The sequence below is a fragment of the Grampus griseus genome (assembly GCF_964374135.1).
Source record: "Grampus griseus genome assembly, chromosome: 10".
Classification (NCBI taxonomy): Eukaryota; Metazoa; Chordata; class Mammalia; order Artiodactyla; family Delphinidae; genus Grampus; species Grampus griseus.
Window position 1 is genome coordinate 22,885,177 of NC_139004.1, and position 16,475 is coordinate 22,901,651.

The 16,475-nt window shown below is 58.8% G+C and overlaps 1 protein-coding gene across 4 annotated transcripts; it reads left to right on the forward strand.

The window, feature by feature from the left end:
• Nucleotides 1–1,001: 1,001 nt before the first annotated feature.
• DDR1 (discoidin domain receptor tyrosine kinase 1) lies at nucleotides 1,002–16,475 on the forward strand. Of its 4 annotated transcripts, none has more exons than XM_082663951.1 (18): nucleotides 1,002–1,044; nucleotides 5,430–5,562; nucleotides 5,653–5,755; nucleotides 5,956–6,184; nucleotides 7,504–7,651; nucleotides 7,912–8,020; nucleotides 8,507–8,693; nucleotides 8,804–9,050; nucleotides 9,599–9,694; nucleotides 9,812–9,963; nucleotides 10,850–11,015; nucleotides 11,713–11,823; nucleotides 12,900–13,144; nucleotides 13,315–13,442; nucleotides 13,657–13,872; nucleotides 14,338–14,572; nucleotides 15,144–15,293; nucleotides 15,406–16,475. In XM_082663951.1, the coding sequence occupies exons 2-18, from the start codon at nucleotides 5,472–5,474 to the stop codon at nucleotides 15,544–15,546; spliced, it is 2,754 nt and encodes a 917-aa protein (XP_082520077.1). In that variant the 5' UTR covers nucleotides 1,002–1,044; nucleotides 5,430–5,471; the 3' UTR covers nucleotides 15,547–16,475. The 4 variants fall into 4 exon arrangements, with proteins under 4 accessions (XP_082520077.1, XP_082520079.1, XP_082520076.1 ...); XM_082663950.1 differs by lacking the exon at nucleotides 1,002–1,044 and adding an exon at nucleotides 2,499–2,675; XM_082663953.1 differs by lacking the exon at nucleotides 11,713–11,823.

Here is a 16,475-nt window from a genome sequence, read left to right on the forward strand (position 1 = left end):
CCTGGGCCTCAGTTTCCCATGTGGACTTGGTGGTATCAAGGCCCAACTCACACCCGGGGCCTTGTCCACCCCCTCACTCTGCCCCCCACCCCCCAGTGGATTCTCACTCTCCCCAGCTGCTGACTCAGAGGCAGCTGCATCTCCCAGGAAGGGGACAGCAGCTTGTGTGGGGGACCCATCTGGCCCATCCTCTCTCTCACTGGTCCTGCTGGGCTTCCCTGTAGTGGCCCAGTAGTCTGCAGGCTAGAAGCTGCTCTCTTCTACATGCCTCTCCTCACATTTTTTCAGCTGTTCCTCCTCCTCTTTCCTGGGCAGCAGAAGGCCATTGGCTTGAAGGGGAGGGAAGCCCTGAATTGGAAGACACGGATGGGGGAGGGGTAGAGGGTCCTTTGGGGGCTCAGGAGGACATGGGGGCCTCTGGAGCTGTGAGTGATTCAGGAGATGTGGGATGGGCTCTGGGGACCACGGATGGGTGGCTGGATACACTAGGTCTTTGGTACTACTCTGGGGGCCCCTGAATGGCTGGGATTTCCCTCTCTGGCCCCTGAGAGTCTCGGCTCAGAGCCTGGCATTCCAGCCGGCTCCAGCCCCCTTTCCGCTGTCACTTGACTCCACAGGGCCCCAGCCCTGCATCCCTCCCACTCCTCCAGCTCTGGGCTGGGTTGAGGTGGGCATCACCGACTAGGAATTTCTCCTGGGGGAGAAGAGGGAGTAAGGGTTTCAGGAGTCTATGGTTTCTTATACTCTCCGCAGTCGACCCCTCTGTCTGGCACCGCCATGCCACCTGGCCGGGGTCAGCGTGGGCCTGGGCTGTGGAATGTCCCACTGGGGTGTGAGGGGCTGTTCCTCCTTCCCTGAGGGGTCTGGCTGCAGCTCAGCCGGGCCGCCTGCCCGGGGCTTCCCGGGAGCACAGCCCCTGGAAGGAGGGGCTGAGAGTCCGCCCAGGTGAGGTTACTTGGGAAACCTTGGCCCCACCCCCGGCCTGGCTCCACCCCCGACCCAGCCTCTCCGGGCCCAGCTTCCCCAGCTGCCCTCTCCGGAGGGGTAGGTGCACCGGGGGAACCCTGGGGATTTGGTGGGAGGGGAAGGTGGGAAGAGGCAATTCTCAGGGTGGCCATGGGGCTGTCTGTTAGTGAGTCCCTTAGCAGTTGGGGCGCCCTAGGGTTTGTGTGTTGACCCGTGAGTTGGAGTACGTGCCCATATGTGCCTTGGCCTCTCCTAAGGGCCAGCCTCTTCCTGGCAGTGCTTTTGTGTACTTGTCTGGGACTTCGTGTTTCTTTCTTGGGACTGTTGTCTGGGACTGCACGTAGGGTGAGTTTATATCTATCTACTGTGAGGTGCAATGGGGCAGAGATCTGCAGTGGCGTGAGACCTTACCCTGCAGGTGATTGGTAGGTGTGGGGTGTGGAGAGAGGTGGTGGAGCCCCAGGTAGCGCTGAGCGGGGTGGCACAGTTCCCACCACAGCCCTTCTGTCCTGCCCACCTCAGCCAGCAGCTCTCCCACTCTCTTTCTCTCACATTGGGTTTGTACCTAGTCTCTCTGCACCCAACTTCTCTGGGTCTCGTGTACTGTTACTTTTTGTCTGTGTGTGATTTTCTCTTTGCCTCCCTCTCCTCCTCCTCATCCCCACCACTCACCTTGTCCGGGCCTATCTTTGCCAGCGGTCAGAACCTCCGACCCCACTAGGGCAGAGCTGGCTGCCCTGAAGAGAACTCCCGGGCTTTGAGCAGGGAGCCCAGGGGAACCAGGACCTCGGAGTCTGGACCCCAGGGTCCTTGAGAGGACTGGGGAGGGCCTTGTGGAATTATGGGGAGGAACTGGAGGTGGACGTAGAGAGAGGGGTCTGTTCCTACGGCTGGGTTGGGGTGTAGAGGACCAGAGGCTCAGAGGGTGCCAGAGAGAAGCAAGGTTGGCGGTGTGAAGAGAGTAGGTCTAGGAGGCCGGGTTGGACAGGTGAGCCCTGCTCCCTTCCCCCATTCAAACTCCTGCTGCCGGACCGGGCGCCGGGCCTGTGGGAACGTGCTCCTTCCCTGTGCCCTGGGGCTGCTCCCCTTCACCTCCCTCTCCAGGAACTGAGCCCAGAAAAGGGGGAGTAGGGAGGCGGGCCATCCCCTCGTGGGGCCTGGGAGTGGGGGAGGCCCTGAGCGGTTAGCCGCTGGCCCCCTGCTTGGGCCGTTCTTCTTTGTGGGGATCCTGGGGGGGGGGGTGGGCCGTGGGCGGGTGGAGGGGGATGGGCACGCAGCGCCGAGCCCGCGGCGGGGACTGAGGCACGGTTACCTGGGGGAGGCCGGGGCGCGCGGGGGAATGCGGGGTGGCGGGGCAGAGAGGAGCGCGGGGCCGGGAGGGCGGCGCCGGGCGTGGGAGCGGCGGGGCCGGTTCAGCCCGGGAGGGGGAAGGGAGGGCAGCGGCCCGAGCGCCCGGCGAGCGGGCGGAGGGGGGAGCAGGGAGGGGGAGGCGGCGCCTGGGTCCGAGCCGCCCCAGCCCTGGCTCCTCTCCCCGGAACAGGCCCCCGACAGCTGCTCTCGGGAGCCGCCTCCCGACACCCGAGCCCCGCCGGCGCCTCCCGCTCCCGGCTCTTGGCTCCCTCCGCCTCCCCCTCCGCGCGCCCCGCCGCCACCAAGGAGGCCCCGCTTCGGGGTCGGACGCCGGGCTCTGCCGTGAAGAGCGATGAGAGGTCAGAAGAGCGGCGGGAGGACCCCTGCGGACGGAGGGTCGGGGGCGGCGGCCTGGGGCTCCGGGGACGCGCGGTGGCCGAAGGATGAGGGCCTGGCCGGGAGGCAAGATGTTCCCGGACTGGACTTAGTTGTCCAGCGCCGCTAAGTCTGTCCCTGCCCGCCTCCACAGTGCTCTGGTTTACTGTCTAAAAATGGGGGGTGGGGAACCCCCTGACCTCTGAGAAAGTGTGTTCCAGCCTTGAGGAAGGACCCCCTTTACCCAGTATGGAGGAACTGAACCCCAGGAAGACAGGTGCTCATATGTGGTCCTACTGAATCATCTCCCGGCCTCCTGGAGAAGTGGGCCTGTCCTCCTACTTGGCCAGTCTCTGCGGGCATCTACCAACTGTTAAGCCTCCATCCAGCCAGCTCCCAGTTGGGCAGCCTGGCCTCAGCCCAGCAGAGAGAGGGCCTGACACCATAACCTGTCAGTGACAGTCGTTCATCCACGGTTGGATGGTCAGTTAGTTCTGCCAGGAGTTACTGTCATTGCCCAGGGAGCACCATCCTCAGTGACCCTCCCCCACTCCCTTCTCTCCAGCCTTCACCCTACAGGTCCCCTGCTGGCTGGACATTCCTTTCCAGCACCTCTACCCCCAGCCAGAGTCTGGTGCTCAGACTCACTGTTGCTGAGGGTACATAGTGTGTACAGAATTGAGTGGTACAGTGGAGATGAAAGCTGAGCATATGGGAAAATAGAGAAATGACTTTTTTTTTGGTCACTCCAGCCACCCAAGTTTCCTTCTGTTCCCCACTCTCTTGACTTCCCTCTGGCTTGGTCACCTTGAGTATTAGGGGTGGGCCCCAGTTCTCTTGGGATCCTGTGCCTGAGGACCTGAGTGTGTGTCTCACACTGTCCTCTGTAGGAGCATGTTTGTCATTTCATGTTCACAGGTGTCTGAAGGTGACTATTAACTAAGTGATGGGATTGAACTTGAAAGAATGCCGAGGTGTGGATGGAGGTGATGTGTGCTTGAGTGTCCGTCCGTGTTTGCCTTGGCTGGGGAGTCTGTGTGTGTAATGGATTTATGAGGATGTCACATGTGTCTGTCTCTGAAAGTCTGTAAGACAGTTGTGTGTGTGTGCGTGCACATGTGTACAGAGCTGTGTGAGTGTTGTCTGGGGTGAGGGTTGGGGGTTGGGAGAAGAGAGCGAAGGGCTTGTGGCAGAGTGTTCCAGCCCCTGGCTTCCAGCCTCCTGCTGCACCCTGGGGCGGCACATGGGGGGCCTGATTGACTGATTGATTGTAGTGGGGTTGGGGTAGGTCTTCTGGGCCTGTCCTTGGTGTTTGTGACCCAGTGGAGAGAAATGGGGTGACAGGGTGTCAGCGAACAGATTGCCCCAGACGTCTCTCTCTGTGTTTCTCTGCTTGGCTCTGTGCCCTGCGCTTCGAAGCCCGCTCTGTTTACCTCTTGCTTTGTGTTTCTCGCCCTGTCTCCCCCTGCCTTCTATCTTCTGCCTGTCTTTGTATGTCTGCCCCGGGCTCCTCTTGCTTGCTCCGTCTGGCTCTGATGACTCATCTGGGATAGGCATGAAGGTTACCCAGGGGAACAAGGGCCCTGCTGTTCCCGAGAGAGGTGGGGGTGGAGAGCAGCACCCAGGAATTCCAGGCCGGCTGCCTGGGGCTCCGGCAGCTTGCTCCCCTGTGCCAGCTCCCAGACCCCCAAGGGACCAGGCGTGATGCTTCCGGTTCCAGCTCTCCTTTGATACCTGGGTCCCCCCATAACTCAGTCAGCCCCCTCAGCTGCTGCTTTGGAGCTGTGGGGTCTCAGCTGCCTCTTACATTCCTGCCCTAGAGCATTGTGGGAGCAGCTGGAGGAGGACAAAGGGATGGGGGAGTATCCCCCCACTCCTCCTACCTCCTGGGGTGACCTGGCTTCCCCGTCTTTAGATCCGCCCTCATCTCCAAGGCAACTCAGCCTTTTCCTCAGCCCTGGGCTCTTCCTTCTGAAGCAGCCCCCTTCAGAAACTGGGAACTGGGGGGATAGGATGTCGAGGTCTTAGGAAGGGAAGGCAGAGCAGGGAGAGGGGATGGAATACTTTGGACCTGATGGCAGAGAGGATCAGGGTTTGAGGGGTGGCACTAGGGATCCCAAAGGATTCCAGGGCCTGGAGAACTCAGAGCAGACCTCTGCTGGGAAGAAGACAGGTCAGGATCGATTTTCCTGGGGCTGGGGCTGGGGCTGGGGTTAAGGCTGGGGAGGGTAGATACCTGGGTTCATAGGGAGTTGTAGTTGGAATGGTTTTCAGGGGGCAAGCTGCCAGGGGCCCAGTGAGGGAGAAAAAAAGCAGGGATTCTCACGCTTTCATAGGCACAGGTCACCTGGTGATTGTGTTAAAATGCAGACTGATTCAGCAGGTCTAGGTTGGGACCTGAGATTCTGCATTTCTCCCAAGCTCCCAGGTGTGGCTGAGGCTGCTGGGTCGGGGGCCAGCAGGGCTACAGAGGACACTGAGATTGGAAGGTTGCTGGGGTCCCCCGCTTCGCTTAGAATTCTGGTCTCCTAGGTGGGGAGGGGACCAGAATTTAGCTCGGTGTCTGGCACATGGGAAGCATTCTAAAAATATAGCTGATGCTGTTAAACGGTGACTGTTGTTGTCATTTCACTGCTATTATCCCCAAAGCAGCCCATCCTGTCTCTTCATTATTGGCTGTGAGCCAGTCTCCTTGACTGCCCTTTAACTAACCTCCCCCCTCATTATGTCCCCTGCAGAGATGTTGCCCCCACCCCCGTAGGCCCAAGGGATCAAGAGCAATGGGGCCAGGGGCCCTCTCATTTCTACTGCTGCTGCTGCTGCTCTTGGTGGCAACAGGAGATGCTGACATGAAGGGACATTTTGACCCTGGTGAGGAGACTGGCTCTTGGGTCCCTGAGGGATGGGGCTTGGGAGACCGAGTTGGGAGCTTTGACCCTCCGTATGCCTGTGTTCACCCAGCCAAGTGCCGCTATGCCCTGGGCATGCAGGACCGGACCATCCCGGATGGTGACATCTCTGCTTCCAGCTCCTGGTCAGACTCCACTGCGGCTCGCCACAGCAGGTAGCTGGCACACCTGGGCTGTCCCGGAGGGAACCCCTGGGGACTCTACTTGCCCTTCCGACACTCTGCCCAAGCCAAGAGGCTTCTGAGAGGGTCGATGCCAATGAAGCCCCCCATAGTACTGGGCGGGGGTGTTAAATACTGGAGACAGAGGCAGACCTACGGCCAGATGTTCCCTGTGACTTCCTGCGCCCTCCCAGGCTGGAAAGCAGCGATGGAGATGGGGCATGGTGCCCTGCGGTGCCGGTGTTTCCCAAGGAGGAGGAGTACCTGCAGGTGGACCTGCGGCGGCTGCACCTGGTGGCGCTGGTGGGCACCCAGGGGCGGCACGCAGGGGGCCTGGGCAAGGAGTTCTCCCCCAGCTACCGGCTGCGCTACTCCCGGGACGGCCACCGCTGGATGGATTGGAGGGACCGCTGGGGCCAGGAGGTGAGGCTGGCAGCGACAGTGCCCAGGGAAGGCTGGCTCTCCTCTGTCCCCCCGCTGTACCACCTATCCACTGATGACTCTGCAGTGTACGCCCTCTCTAGCCCAGACATCTCCCCTGAGCTCCATCTAGTGTTGCAAACCTGACCACTTTCCACCTAGATGTATTATGGTCAACTCAAACTTACCATAAAGTTCTCAAGCTGAACTTGAGCCCCATTCTCATCCCAGACCTGCTCCTCCCCCAGCATTCTCCAGCTCAGGAAATGGTACCACCATAAGCTAAGATGATATCCCTGATTCCTCTTTTTCTCCCACCTCCTACTTCCAAAGCATCAGCAAGGCCAGTCTGTTCCACCTCCATGATATTTCCTGAATCTGCCCACTTCTTACCACCTCCACCTCTACCCCTAGGCCAGGCCCCCACCATCCCCAGCTAGATGAATGCAGTAGTCTCCAAACTGTTCTCCTTGCTTCTTTCTCTCCTGAAGTCAAATCTCCACCTGGAGGCTACATCTAGGGTACCTGAGAAAATGCAAAGCAGATGCCTCACACCTGGCTCACAGCCCTCTGCTGGCTTTCCTGCTGCCAGAACAAAAGCTGAGGTCCTTTGTGGGTGCAGAAGCTTAGCCTGTGCCGGCTCCTGTCCACATCCCTTACCCCTCTCCCCATTCTCGCTCCACCCGGGCCATGCTGGTTTTCTTGCTGTTCCTGGTACATGCTAGGGCTCACCCCACAGCCTCAGGACACCTGCACCTGCTGTTCTCTGTGCCTGGAAAGCTCCTCCCCGAGCTGTCCACAGGCTCTCCTCCCTCCATTCAGTTCTCCCCGAAGGTATCACCTCCTCATAGAGCCTTTTCTGACTCCCCACCCCCAGCTGCCTCTTGTTTGTCACAGCTGTTTCTCCTACTGGACTGTCCTACAGGAGAGGGACTGATGCTCACCCCCAGGAATGTGCCTGGCTGGTGCAGAGTGGGTGCTCAGCCAGCATCTGCTGAGTGAACAGAGGGAATGGGTGAAGGAAGAGGGGAAGCCAGAGCAGGGGTGCAGAGCCGTGAGGGACTGGAGAGAATCTGGGCACAACAGGATGCGAGACTTAGAGGTCAGGGCAGACCATCAGGCCCAGAGAGGTGTCAGGGCTCTGCTGCAGCCCCTTGTCTTACAAATGCCTGGCTGTACTCCATGCCTCGGGTGCTCAGTGCCACCCTTCATGGGTCTCTTTGTGGCCATTGTGGGCTGGGCCAGGGAGCAGCTGGTGGCTGGGAAATTACATCCGATCTGGAGCCTTCCTCCCCCATCCACCCCTGCATCCTGGCCCACAGGTGATCTTAGGTAATGAGGATCCTGGGGGAGTGGTGCTGAAGGACCTTGGGCCCCCCATGGTGGCCCGACTGGTTCGCTTCTATCCCCGGGCGGACCGAGTCATGAGCGTCTGTCTACGGGTGGAGCTCTATGGCTGCCTCTGGAAGGGTGAGTCATTCAGACCCCTGAGGATTCATTCCTGTCCTGGGGACTGGGGAGTGGGAATGGGGGAGAGGGGCATCCAGGATCCTCTGTCCTGTTGGGAATCTGTCACTCTGAGTGAGGAGGGGACTGGCCAGCATTGCCTCCTCCATGCCAGCGGCCTGTGGAGGGGTTACGAGAGAGGGACCTGAAACCTGCCCAGGCCTGATGCAGGGGTGGGGGATGGAGGCTCCGTGCCCCTAACGCCCCTCCTCCCCCTGCCCCAGATGGACTCCTGTCTTACATGGCCCCTGTGGGGCAGACGATGTACTTATCTGAGGCTGTGCACCTCAACGACTCCACCTACGATGGACACACCACACACACCGTTGGCGGGTGAAAGAAGCGGGCCCCGCAGGACATGGAGCCTGGGGTGGGAGAGTGGATGGAGTGGGTGGGGGAGGGGGTTGTCTGGGCAGCGAGAGGGAAGAACTGCAGAGAGCGATGGCTTAGGTGGGGCTCAAGGGACAGGACCAGGATTGAGGGATAGCACGGTGACCACTAGCTAATGTGACCCTTTGTGCGAATTAGAGAAAGGCCTGCCTCTGCTAAGACACTTAAATCTGTTGCAAATTGTCACAATAAATACATCGTAGGTTGAGCGGTGTCCCTTAGGGGCGGTGCCTTTGTATAGCATGTGACTTCAAGGTGCCCTAGAGAGTCCTGGGTGGGGGTAAGAGAGAGCTGTGTGAGGTTGGGGCGGGATGGGGGTTGCTGGGCTACGCTGGCCAGGCCACTGGAGGATGGGGGTTGTAGAGCACCCAGATAGGTGACACTTTCTTCTCTTCCACCCTCTTCTTCCTCGGCTCCCCTCCTCTCCAGGCTGCAGTACGGAGGTCTGGGCCAGCTGGCAGATGGCGTGGTGGGGCTGGATGACTTTAGGAAGAGCCAGGAGCTGCGGGTCTGGCCAGGCTATGACTATGTGGGATGGAGCAATCACAGCTTCCCCAGCGGCTACGTGGAGATGGAGTTTGAGTTTGACCGGCTGAGGACCTTCAATGCCATGCAGGTTAAGTGCGGCCAACTCCCAGGGAGGGCTCTGGGACCAGGGTGAGTGCCCTGGGGTGCTCGCTCGGGCTCTCCTGGACTTGACCTTGTGTCCTTCCTTCCTTCCCCCAGGTCCACTGTAACAACATGCACACGCTGGGAGCCCGCCTGCCTGGCGGGGTGGAGTGTCGCTTCAAGAGGGGCCCTGCCATGGCCTGGGAGGGGGAGCCCGTGCGCCATGCCCTGGGGGGCAGCCTGGGGGACCCCAGAGCCCGGACTGTGTCAGTGCCCCTGGGCGGCCGAGTGGGCCGCTTTCTGCAGTGTCGCTTCCTCTTTGCTGGGCCGTGGTTACTCTTCAGCGAAATCTCCTTCATCTCTGGTAAGCCCCTGGTCTCTGCCCAGTTCCCAGCCTCTGGGATTACTAACCCATAGTGCCCTCGAATAACCACTCCCGGCACCAGTGAGACTTTACAAGTAAGGCTGCCCTAAATAATTTGAACACTTCCCTCCCCCTTTCCCCCTGCCTGTCTCAGTCTTTCGTTTATGAGCCCCTCACTCACGACTGATGTTGAGCAGTATGACTGTGGTTGTTAAAATATTGAAATATTCTGTGCTGGTTGAGAAATAGCCTCTTCTCTAAGCCTCCTGACAGCCAGGATCCCCCCGCACCCCGGGCTCTCCTCAGGAGTCCCGCTTCTCCCCACAATCCAGCAACTAAAAGATTAACATCCAGCACCGCCACAACCGTCCAGGACCCTCCAGGATCCTGTCCCACCGCCTATCCTGGTTGGTTGGTACATATACTGAGTATCAGCCCTGCTTTTACTCCCCACCCAATAATAGAATTCCCTCGGTCTCATGCATGCGTGCCTCCCTTTCGTCGCCTCCTCCCTATCTGACCTCCCCTTTTTTCTTCCTTCTCCCCAGATGTTGTGAATGACTCCTCCCTGGCTTTGGGGGGCACCTTCGCACCAGCCCCCTGGTGGCCACCCGGCCCACCTCCCACCAACTTCAGCAGCTTGGGTGAGCTGACCTGGGGCCCCCGCCAGGGTATGTGGGTCCTGTGTCACCAGTCCTCCCTGGGCCCCCTCAGCCTGGGTGGGAAGCCACCCGTGGTCCTGACCCTTCTGCCTCCACCAGAGCTGGAGCCCAGGGGCCAGCAGCCTGTGGCCAAGGCCGAGGGGAGCCCGACCGCCATCCTCATTGGCTGCCTGGTGGCCATCATCCTCCTGCTGCTGCTCATCATCGCCCTCATGCTGTGGCGCCTGCACTGGCGCAAGCTCCTCAGCAAGGTGGGCAGAGTGGCGTGGGGACCCTTGGGCTACTGGGGGTGGGGCAGCGTGGGGAGGGATGGGCAGGATGTGGGCGTGGAGAGTGAGGCCAGCGTGTGTTGGGACTCCTGCCTTAGTTAGGATCCAGCAGGGACCATAGAGCACGGTCGGATGAGAATAATTTGAGGGAGGCTTAGTAAGGAGACCACGTAGAAAGATGTGGGCAGGGTGTACGTACATCACGAGAAGCAGTGCAGTTCCCCAGGCCTGGTCACTGCAGAGCGGGTACCATCCCTGGGTCTGTGGGGTGAGAGAAGGAGGCAGTTACTGGAAGGCGGGAGGAATCTAGGAGGAGTGTGTGGAGAGGGCGCCTGAGAGGGGCAATGGACTTTGGTTCCAGGATGCAGCTCACCTGGGTCCATCCCTTGGGGAGGGGCTGGGAGAATAAACACCCTGACCTCACTTCCTGTCTGCCCTCCAAACTCCTGCTGGGGCTCCTATCTGGCCAAGCCAGACCCAGCCCGTTGACGCAGTCCACATTGATCGACCTATTGGGGCAGAAGCCCAGCGGGAGAAGGTGGCGAGTGGAGCTAGAGGAGCGACTGGAAGAAGTGCGGCACACCCTAAGCCCATGTCTTCCAGGCCAGAGTCCAGTGGTGGGGATACACGTTACAGTTAATAGTTATGAACTGGTAGGATTTGGGTTGGAATCCCATTGTGGGACATCAGGGAACCCACTTAAATGCCCTTGAGTCTTTCTTTACCTGAAAGATGAGTTAGTAGTACATACGACTACAGGACTTTGTGAGGACTGAAGGAGGGAACACGGGTGTAGGATTTAACCAAGAGCTGGGAAGTGTGCGCCGAGCGGTAGCTGCACTTAATATTTCCCGTTCCCCATGACAAGGCCGAGCGTCGGGTGTTAGAAGAGGAGCTGACGGTTCACCTCTCTGTCCCTGGGGACACCATCCTCATCAACAACCGCCCAGGCCCTCGAGAACCACCCCCTTACCAGGAGCCCCGGCCTCGTGGGAATCCGCCCCACTCTGCTCCCAGTGTCCCCAACGGCTCTGGTAAGACCTTCCTTGTTCCAGTCCCACCTCCGTCCTCTGCCTGTCTTCTCAGTGTATCCTTTTTCCTCTCCTTTACCATTCCTTTCTTTTACTGTCTTCCCCAGTTTCAACTCATTTTCTTATTTCTGTGTCCCTGGTCACAGCCTTCTACATTACTCCATGTCCTTACCATATAATCTCCCTCAGGAATTTTCCATGCATTACGCACAGTCCCCAGTGCTCTCATCTTGTTTCTGTGTCCCACACACTTCCCTCTCTCATCTCTGTTGTGCCCTCTCATTGTGTCTTTCTGGCTCCTCCCCTCTCTCCTAGACTCACCATGTTCATTCCATCCATCTACCTATATTTATGTATCCATTCATCATTCATCCATCTGTTTGTTCATCCATCCATATAAATTCATATGTCCATTCATCCATCCATCGTCCATCCATCATCTGTTTGTCCATCCATCATCTATCCATGCATTCACTATCCATCCATCCAATCATTCATCATCCATCCATCATCTGTTCGTCCATCTATCACCTATCCATCCAGTTATCCAGCACTCTCCAGATGCTTGTTTTATTCCATTTCTGTCTCTTAGTACGTTCGTTCTCATCAGCCCTAGTGTTGCCCTATTCTGTGTCTCCCTGTCTGTCTAGCCTTGAGTCTCATCCCTTCCCCGTGTTTCCCCCCCTCCTTCTCCCGACAGCGTTGCTGCTCTCCAATCCAGCCTACCGTCTCCTTCTGGCCACTTACGCCCGCCCCCCTCGAGGCCCGGGCCCCCCCACACCCGCCTGGGCCAAACCCACCAACACCCAGGGTAAGCCCCTCTGCCCCTAGTCTCCGCCAGGCTCCCCGTACCTCTATGGGGCAGGGAAAAGTCCTCACACCTTGCACTCCCTCCTCTCCCCACTGTGGCCTCTTCTGCTCTCCTGAGCTCCCAAGGAGGAAGCTCTTGTGCCCTTAGCTCTCCTCTGCTGCTGCTGGCTCCTTTTTAAGGCCTCCCCCTTGAGCTGAGGAGTAGAAAGCTCGCTGGTTCTCAGCTCTGTTCCCCTCCTCCTGTTCCACCCCATCTCTTGAGCTCTCCAGAGCCGGAGAGGAGGTTGCTATGGTGGCTCCAGGCTCTCTTACAACCCTTCCTTCACTCTCCCCTCTCTCTAGAGCTGCAAGGAGGGCCTCTCCCCCAGTGCTTGCCCTCTCCCCCAACATGTCCTCTCTCTGCTCACGCCCCCGCCCTTCCTGTCTGCTCTTCCCTTCTGTGTTACCTTCTTCTCGTCACCCCTTCCCCAGGGCCAAGGGGGGACAGCTCTGCTTCCTCTCCTCTGTCTGTAGACTCCATGTTGCGCGGGCTGTGAGGAATTGTTTTCCTCTCCCTCTGTGTGCCCCTGTCTCTGCTTGTCTTTGAGCTTGGTATGTTGGGTCAGGGAGGGCTTGGGTAACCATGGCAGGGAGGATGAAAGGATGAAAGCAACCGGTAGAACGGCTACGTGAATGGCAGTGGCTGGCGGTGAGTGGGTCATGGGTTTGGAAATTGGAGGGTGACCGGATGGCTGGGACCATCCTTCTTCCAATGGTGGGTAGAGGAATTCCACTTGCAGCCAAGACTTCTTTCATGGTCTTGGACTGTGCTGGGATCCCTAGAGGTCAAGACTTTATGACATTCTTTGCTCAGCCATCTCCACTGCCTCGAAAGCTCTGTAGCAGCTGGCTCTCACCCACGCCGGCGCCTTCTCTGTTTTGAGGCTGGCGGGTGGAATGCCAAGGAGAGGAGGGTAGACCCAGTCTCTCACCCACCTGGGAGACGGGGCGCCTCTGGGAGACAGGGGTGTGGAGAACCGTGGCTCTCGGGGGCTGTTCCTGATGCCTCGTCCTGTCTTCTTTTCCCTCATCCTGTAGCCTGCAGTGGGGACTACATGGAGCCGGAGAAGCCGGGTGCCCCGCTTCTGCCCCCACCTCCCCAGAACAGCGTCCCCCATTACGCCGAGGCTGACATTGTCACCCTGCAGGGTGTCACTGGAGGCAACACCTATGCTGTGCCCGCGCTGCCCCCAGGGGCAGCTGGGGATGGGCCCCCCAGAGTGGATTTCCCTCGGTCGAGGCTCCGCTTCAAGGAGAAGCTTGGCGAGGGCCAGTTTGGGGAGGTAAGAAGGATTCCTGCCCAGCCATCAGCAGTGTCTGCCTCTCTCTGCCTCTCTTCATGCCATGCCCAGATATCCCCTTTGGCTGGGAAACCATCATCTGTGTTGTCCCAATTGACCGTGTCTCCTTGGTGAACCTTGTGACCCCCTACCAAATCACCTTCTTTCTCCAGGTGCACCTGTGTGAGGTAGAGAACCCTCAAGATCTGGTCAGTCTTGATTTCCCCCTTAGTGTGCGCAAGGAACACCCTTTACTTGTAGCTGTCAAGATCCTACGGCCAGATGCCACCAAGAATGCCAGGTGAGGACCAGGGATGGCATCTGGAAGAAGGGAGGGGGGGAGGCCATGAAGAGAGGGGAGCGATCTAGAGAGAAACATGGTGGAGACCAACAGTGGGGGAGTGTCTGGGGACTAGTGAGTAGAGGTCAGGGAGTGGGGCACTGGTTTGTGGGAGCTGGAGGGAAGCTGCAGGTCAGCCCCTCGGCATCCCACCACCTTCTCCCTGCTTCTCCAGGAATGATTTCCTGAAGGAGGTGAAGATCATGTCGAGGCTAAAGGACCCAAACATCATCCGGCTCCTGGGCGTGTGTGTGCAGGACGACCCCCTCTGCATGATAACTGATTACATGGAGAATGGCGACCTCAACCAGTTCCTCAGTGCCCACCAGCTAGAGGACAAGGCGGTGGAGGAGGACAGAGATGGGGAGGCGGCCCAGGGGCCCACCATCAGGTACACAAGGGGGTCTCCTCCATTCCCCTCACTCCAGCTTAGAGGGAAAGGGGGAACGTGGGGTGGGCAGGCAGGTAGAGGTTCCGGGAGGGGGCCTGGCATGAGACACATGTGGCCACGTTCATCTAGAACTTGAGGGGAAGAAAGGCTGGAGATTATGACAATGAGGGTGGTGAAGGGACTTGGACCCTGTCAGGAACTTCCCTGTGCTCTCTCGCCCTCACTGTCCCTGAGTCCAGATTGTGGAGCATAACAAAAGCGGTAGCTTCCTGGGGTCGGATGAGCTAAAGAAAGGTTGATTGGGCATCTACCCGCTGGCCTCCACCAGGACTTTCCATCTGTGCACCAGGAGGAGGGTAACCCAGTCCTGGGAAGAGGGCTCTCCTTCATCTCCCAGGAATCTGTGAGGTGGGGGCGAGTCTAGGGCTGCCCCTATGACCCGCGGGTGTCGGCTTCTACACTCAGCTACCCGATGCTGCTGCATGTGGCGGCCCAGATTGCCTCGGGCATGCGCTATCTGGCCACACTCAACTTTGTGCATCGGGACTTGGCCACAAGGAACTGCCTGGTTGGGGAGAATTTCACCATCAAAATCGCCGACTTTGGCATGAGCCGGAACCTCTACGCCGGGGACTATTACCGTGTGCAGGGCCGGGCGGTGCTGCCCATCCGGTGGATGGCCTGGGAGTGCATCCTCATGGTGAGAGGCCCTGAGAGAGGCGGGAAGGGAGGGGCGGTTAGGGGAGCACTGACTGCCACTTAAGCTCTGGGATCTTGTTCAGTCACTTGCCTTCCCTGGACTGCAGTTCTCATCTCTGAAATGAGGGTTTGGACCAGTGCTCTATAAGGTTCCTTCTGGCTCAAGGGACTGGAGAAAGCAGAGAGTTATGGTGTGATTGGAAAGGGTCCAGGAGCCAAGGGTGAGTGTGAGAGATGGAGTCAGGGTAGCAGAGAGAAAGAGAGATAAGGAGGCTAGAGATAGAAGGCGTTGAGTTGGGAGAGTCAGGACCAGAAAATGGGGGGAAGGATGGGTAGAATCGGGAAGAGGTGAGGAGAGGACTAGAGCACAAGAAAGAAGGCAGAGCCAGAGGAGAGGAGCAGGCTTAGTGGGAAAGAGGGCCAGCTAAGGAGGGTGGACCGCCGGGGGTTGGGAGGGAGTCAGGTGGGTGTGAGGATGATGCTGAGTGGATGTGGGGTCCCAGTGGGGAGAGGAGGAGGGTCTCTGTTGACTGATGCCTTTCTCTGCCTCTGTTGCCTTATCCACGCACCAGGGGAAGTTCACGACTGCCAGTGACGTGTGGGCCTTTGGGGTGACCCTGTGGGAGGTGCTGATGCTCTGCAGGGCCCAGCCGTTTGGGCAGCTCACCGATGAGCAAGTCATCGAGAACGCGGGGGAGTTCTTCCGGGACCAGGGCCGGCAGGTCAGAGCAGAGTGGAGGGAAGATGGGTCTGGGGGCCCAGGAGGGCCAGAGCCTGTCATCTTGGGGACTAAAGAACATTTGCCTGCCTTTCATCCACGCTGCCACAATGCAGGTGTACCTGTCCCGGCCCCCAGCCTGCCCACTGGGCCTGTATGAGCTGATGCTTCGGTGCTGGAGCCGGGAGCCTGAGCAGCGACCACCCTTTTCCCAACTGCATCGGTTCCTGGCAGAAGATGCGCTCAACACAGTGTGAATCACAACACCCAGCCGCCCCTCCCTCAGGGAGGATTCAGGGGAGGCCAGCGGCACTAAACAAGAGGAGCTAAGCGCACCCCACTCCATTCCCCCTCCTGACCGCCCTTCACCTCTGAGAGAGGCAGTGTGGCTGAAGGTGGGCTGGGCCTGCCAGGGAGCTGACGCCCTCCCTTCCCCAGATACGCTCTCATGCCCCCTTCCTGCTCCTCTTAAAAGCCCCTGCCACCCACCCAGCTGGCCCTGTGGATGGGATCCTCTCTGACCTCCTCTAGCCATCTCTTGGGGGAGGTGGGAGAAAATATAGGGCAGACACTGGACCTGGCCCATTGGAGCACCTGGGCCTCCCTGGACAACACTGGTGCCTGGAGAGAAGGCTGTTGCCCCCAGCCTCTCTCTCTCTCCGTCACACACTGGACCCCACTGGCTGAGAATCTGGGGAGTGAGGAGGACAAGAAAGGGAGAAAGGGGTTCCCTTGTGCCTCCTCCTGGGATTGCCCTCAGCTTTGGCCTCCCTCCTCCATCCTATGAAACACTGGACTTGGGGGTGATCCCTACCCCTGCCAGCCTACCCACTTCCCATCTGCCCTGTTGTAGGTAGAACTTCTCTAAGCCTGTATGTTTCTGTGGAATAAGTATTGGGGTTAGGGGGGAAAGAGAGCAATGGCCCATGGCCCTGGGGTTGGACATCTCTATGGTAGCTGCCACATTGGTTTTTCTATAATCACTTGGGGTTTGTACATTTTTTGGGGGGGAGAGACACAGATTTTTACACTAATATATGGATCTAGCTCAATGCTATTTTAATCCCCTGCACTAGGCAGGTAATAATAAAGGTTGAGTTTTCCACAGCTATGAGTGGGTTTCTTGGGGTTTTGGTGAAATCTGCCTCCTGCCCCCCCCAAACCCATTTCCTTTCTTCCTTCCCCT

Excerpts from the sequence above, each read along its gene's own strand:
- DDR1 (XM_082663951.1), top strand. The coding sequence starts at position 5,472 with ATGGGGCCAGGGGCCCTCTCATTTCTACTGCTGCTGCTGCTGCTCTTG. Across the intron at positions 5,756-5,955 it reads ACTGCGGCTCGCCACAGCAG|GCTGGAAAGCAGCGATGGAG; the intron begins GTAGCTGGCACA and ends GCGCCCTCCCAG. Across the intron at positions 13,443-13,656 it reads GATGCCACCAAGAATGCCAG|GAATGATTTCCTGAAGGAGG; the intron begins GTGAGGACCAGG and ends CTGCTTCTCCAG.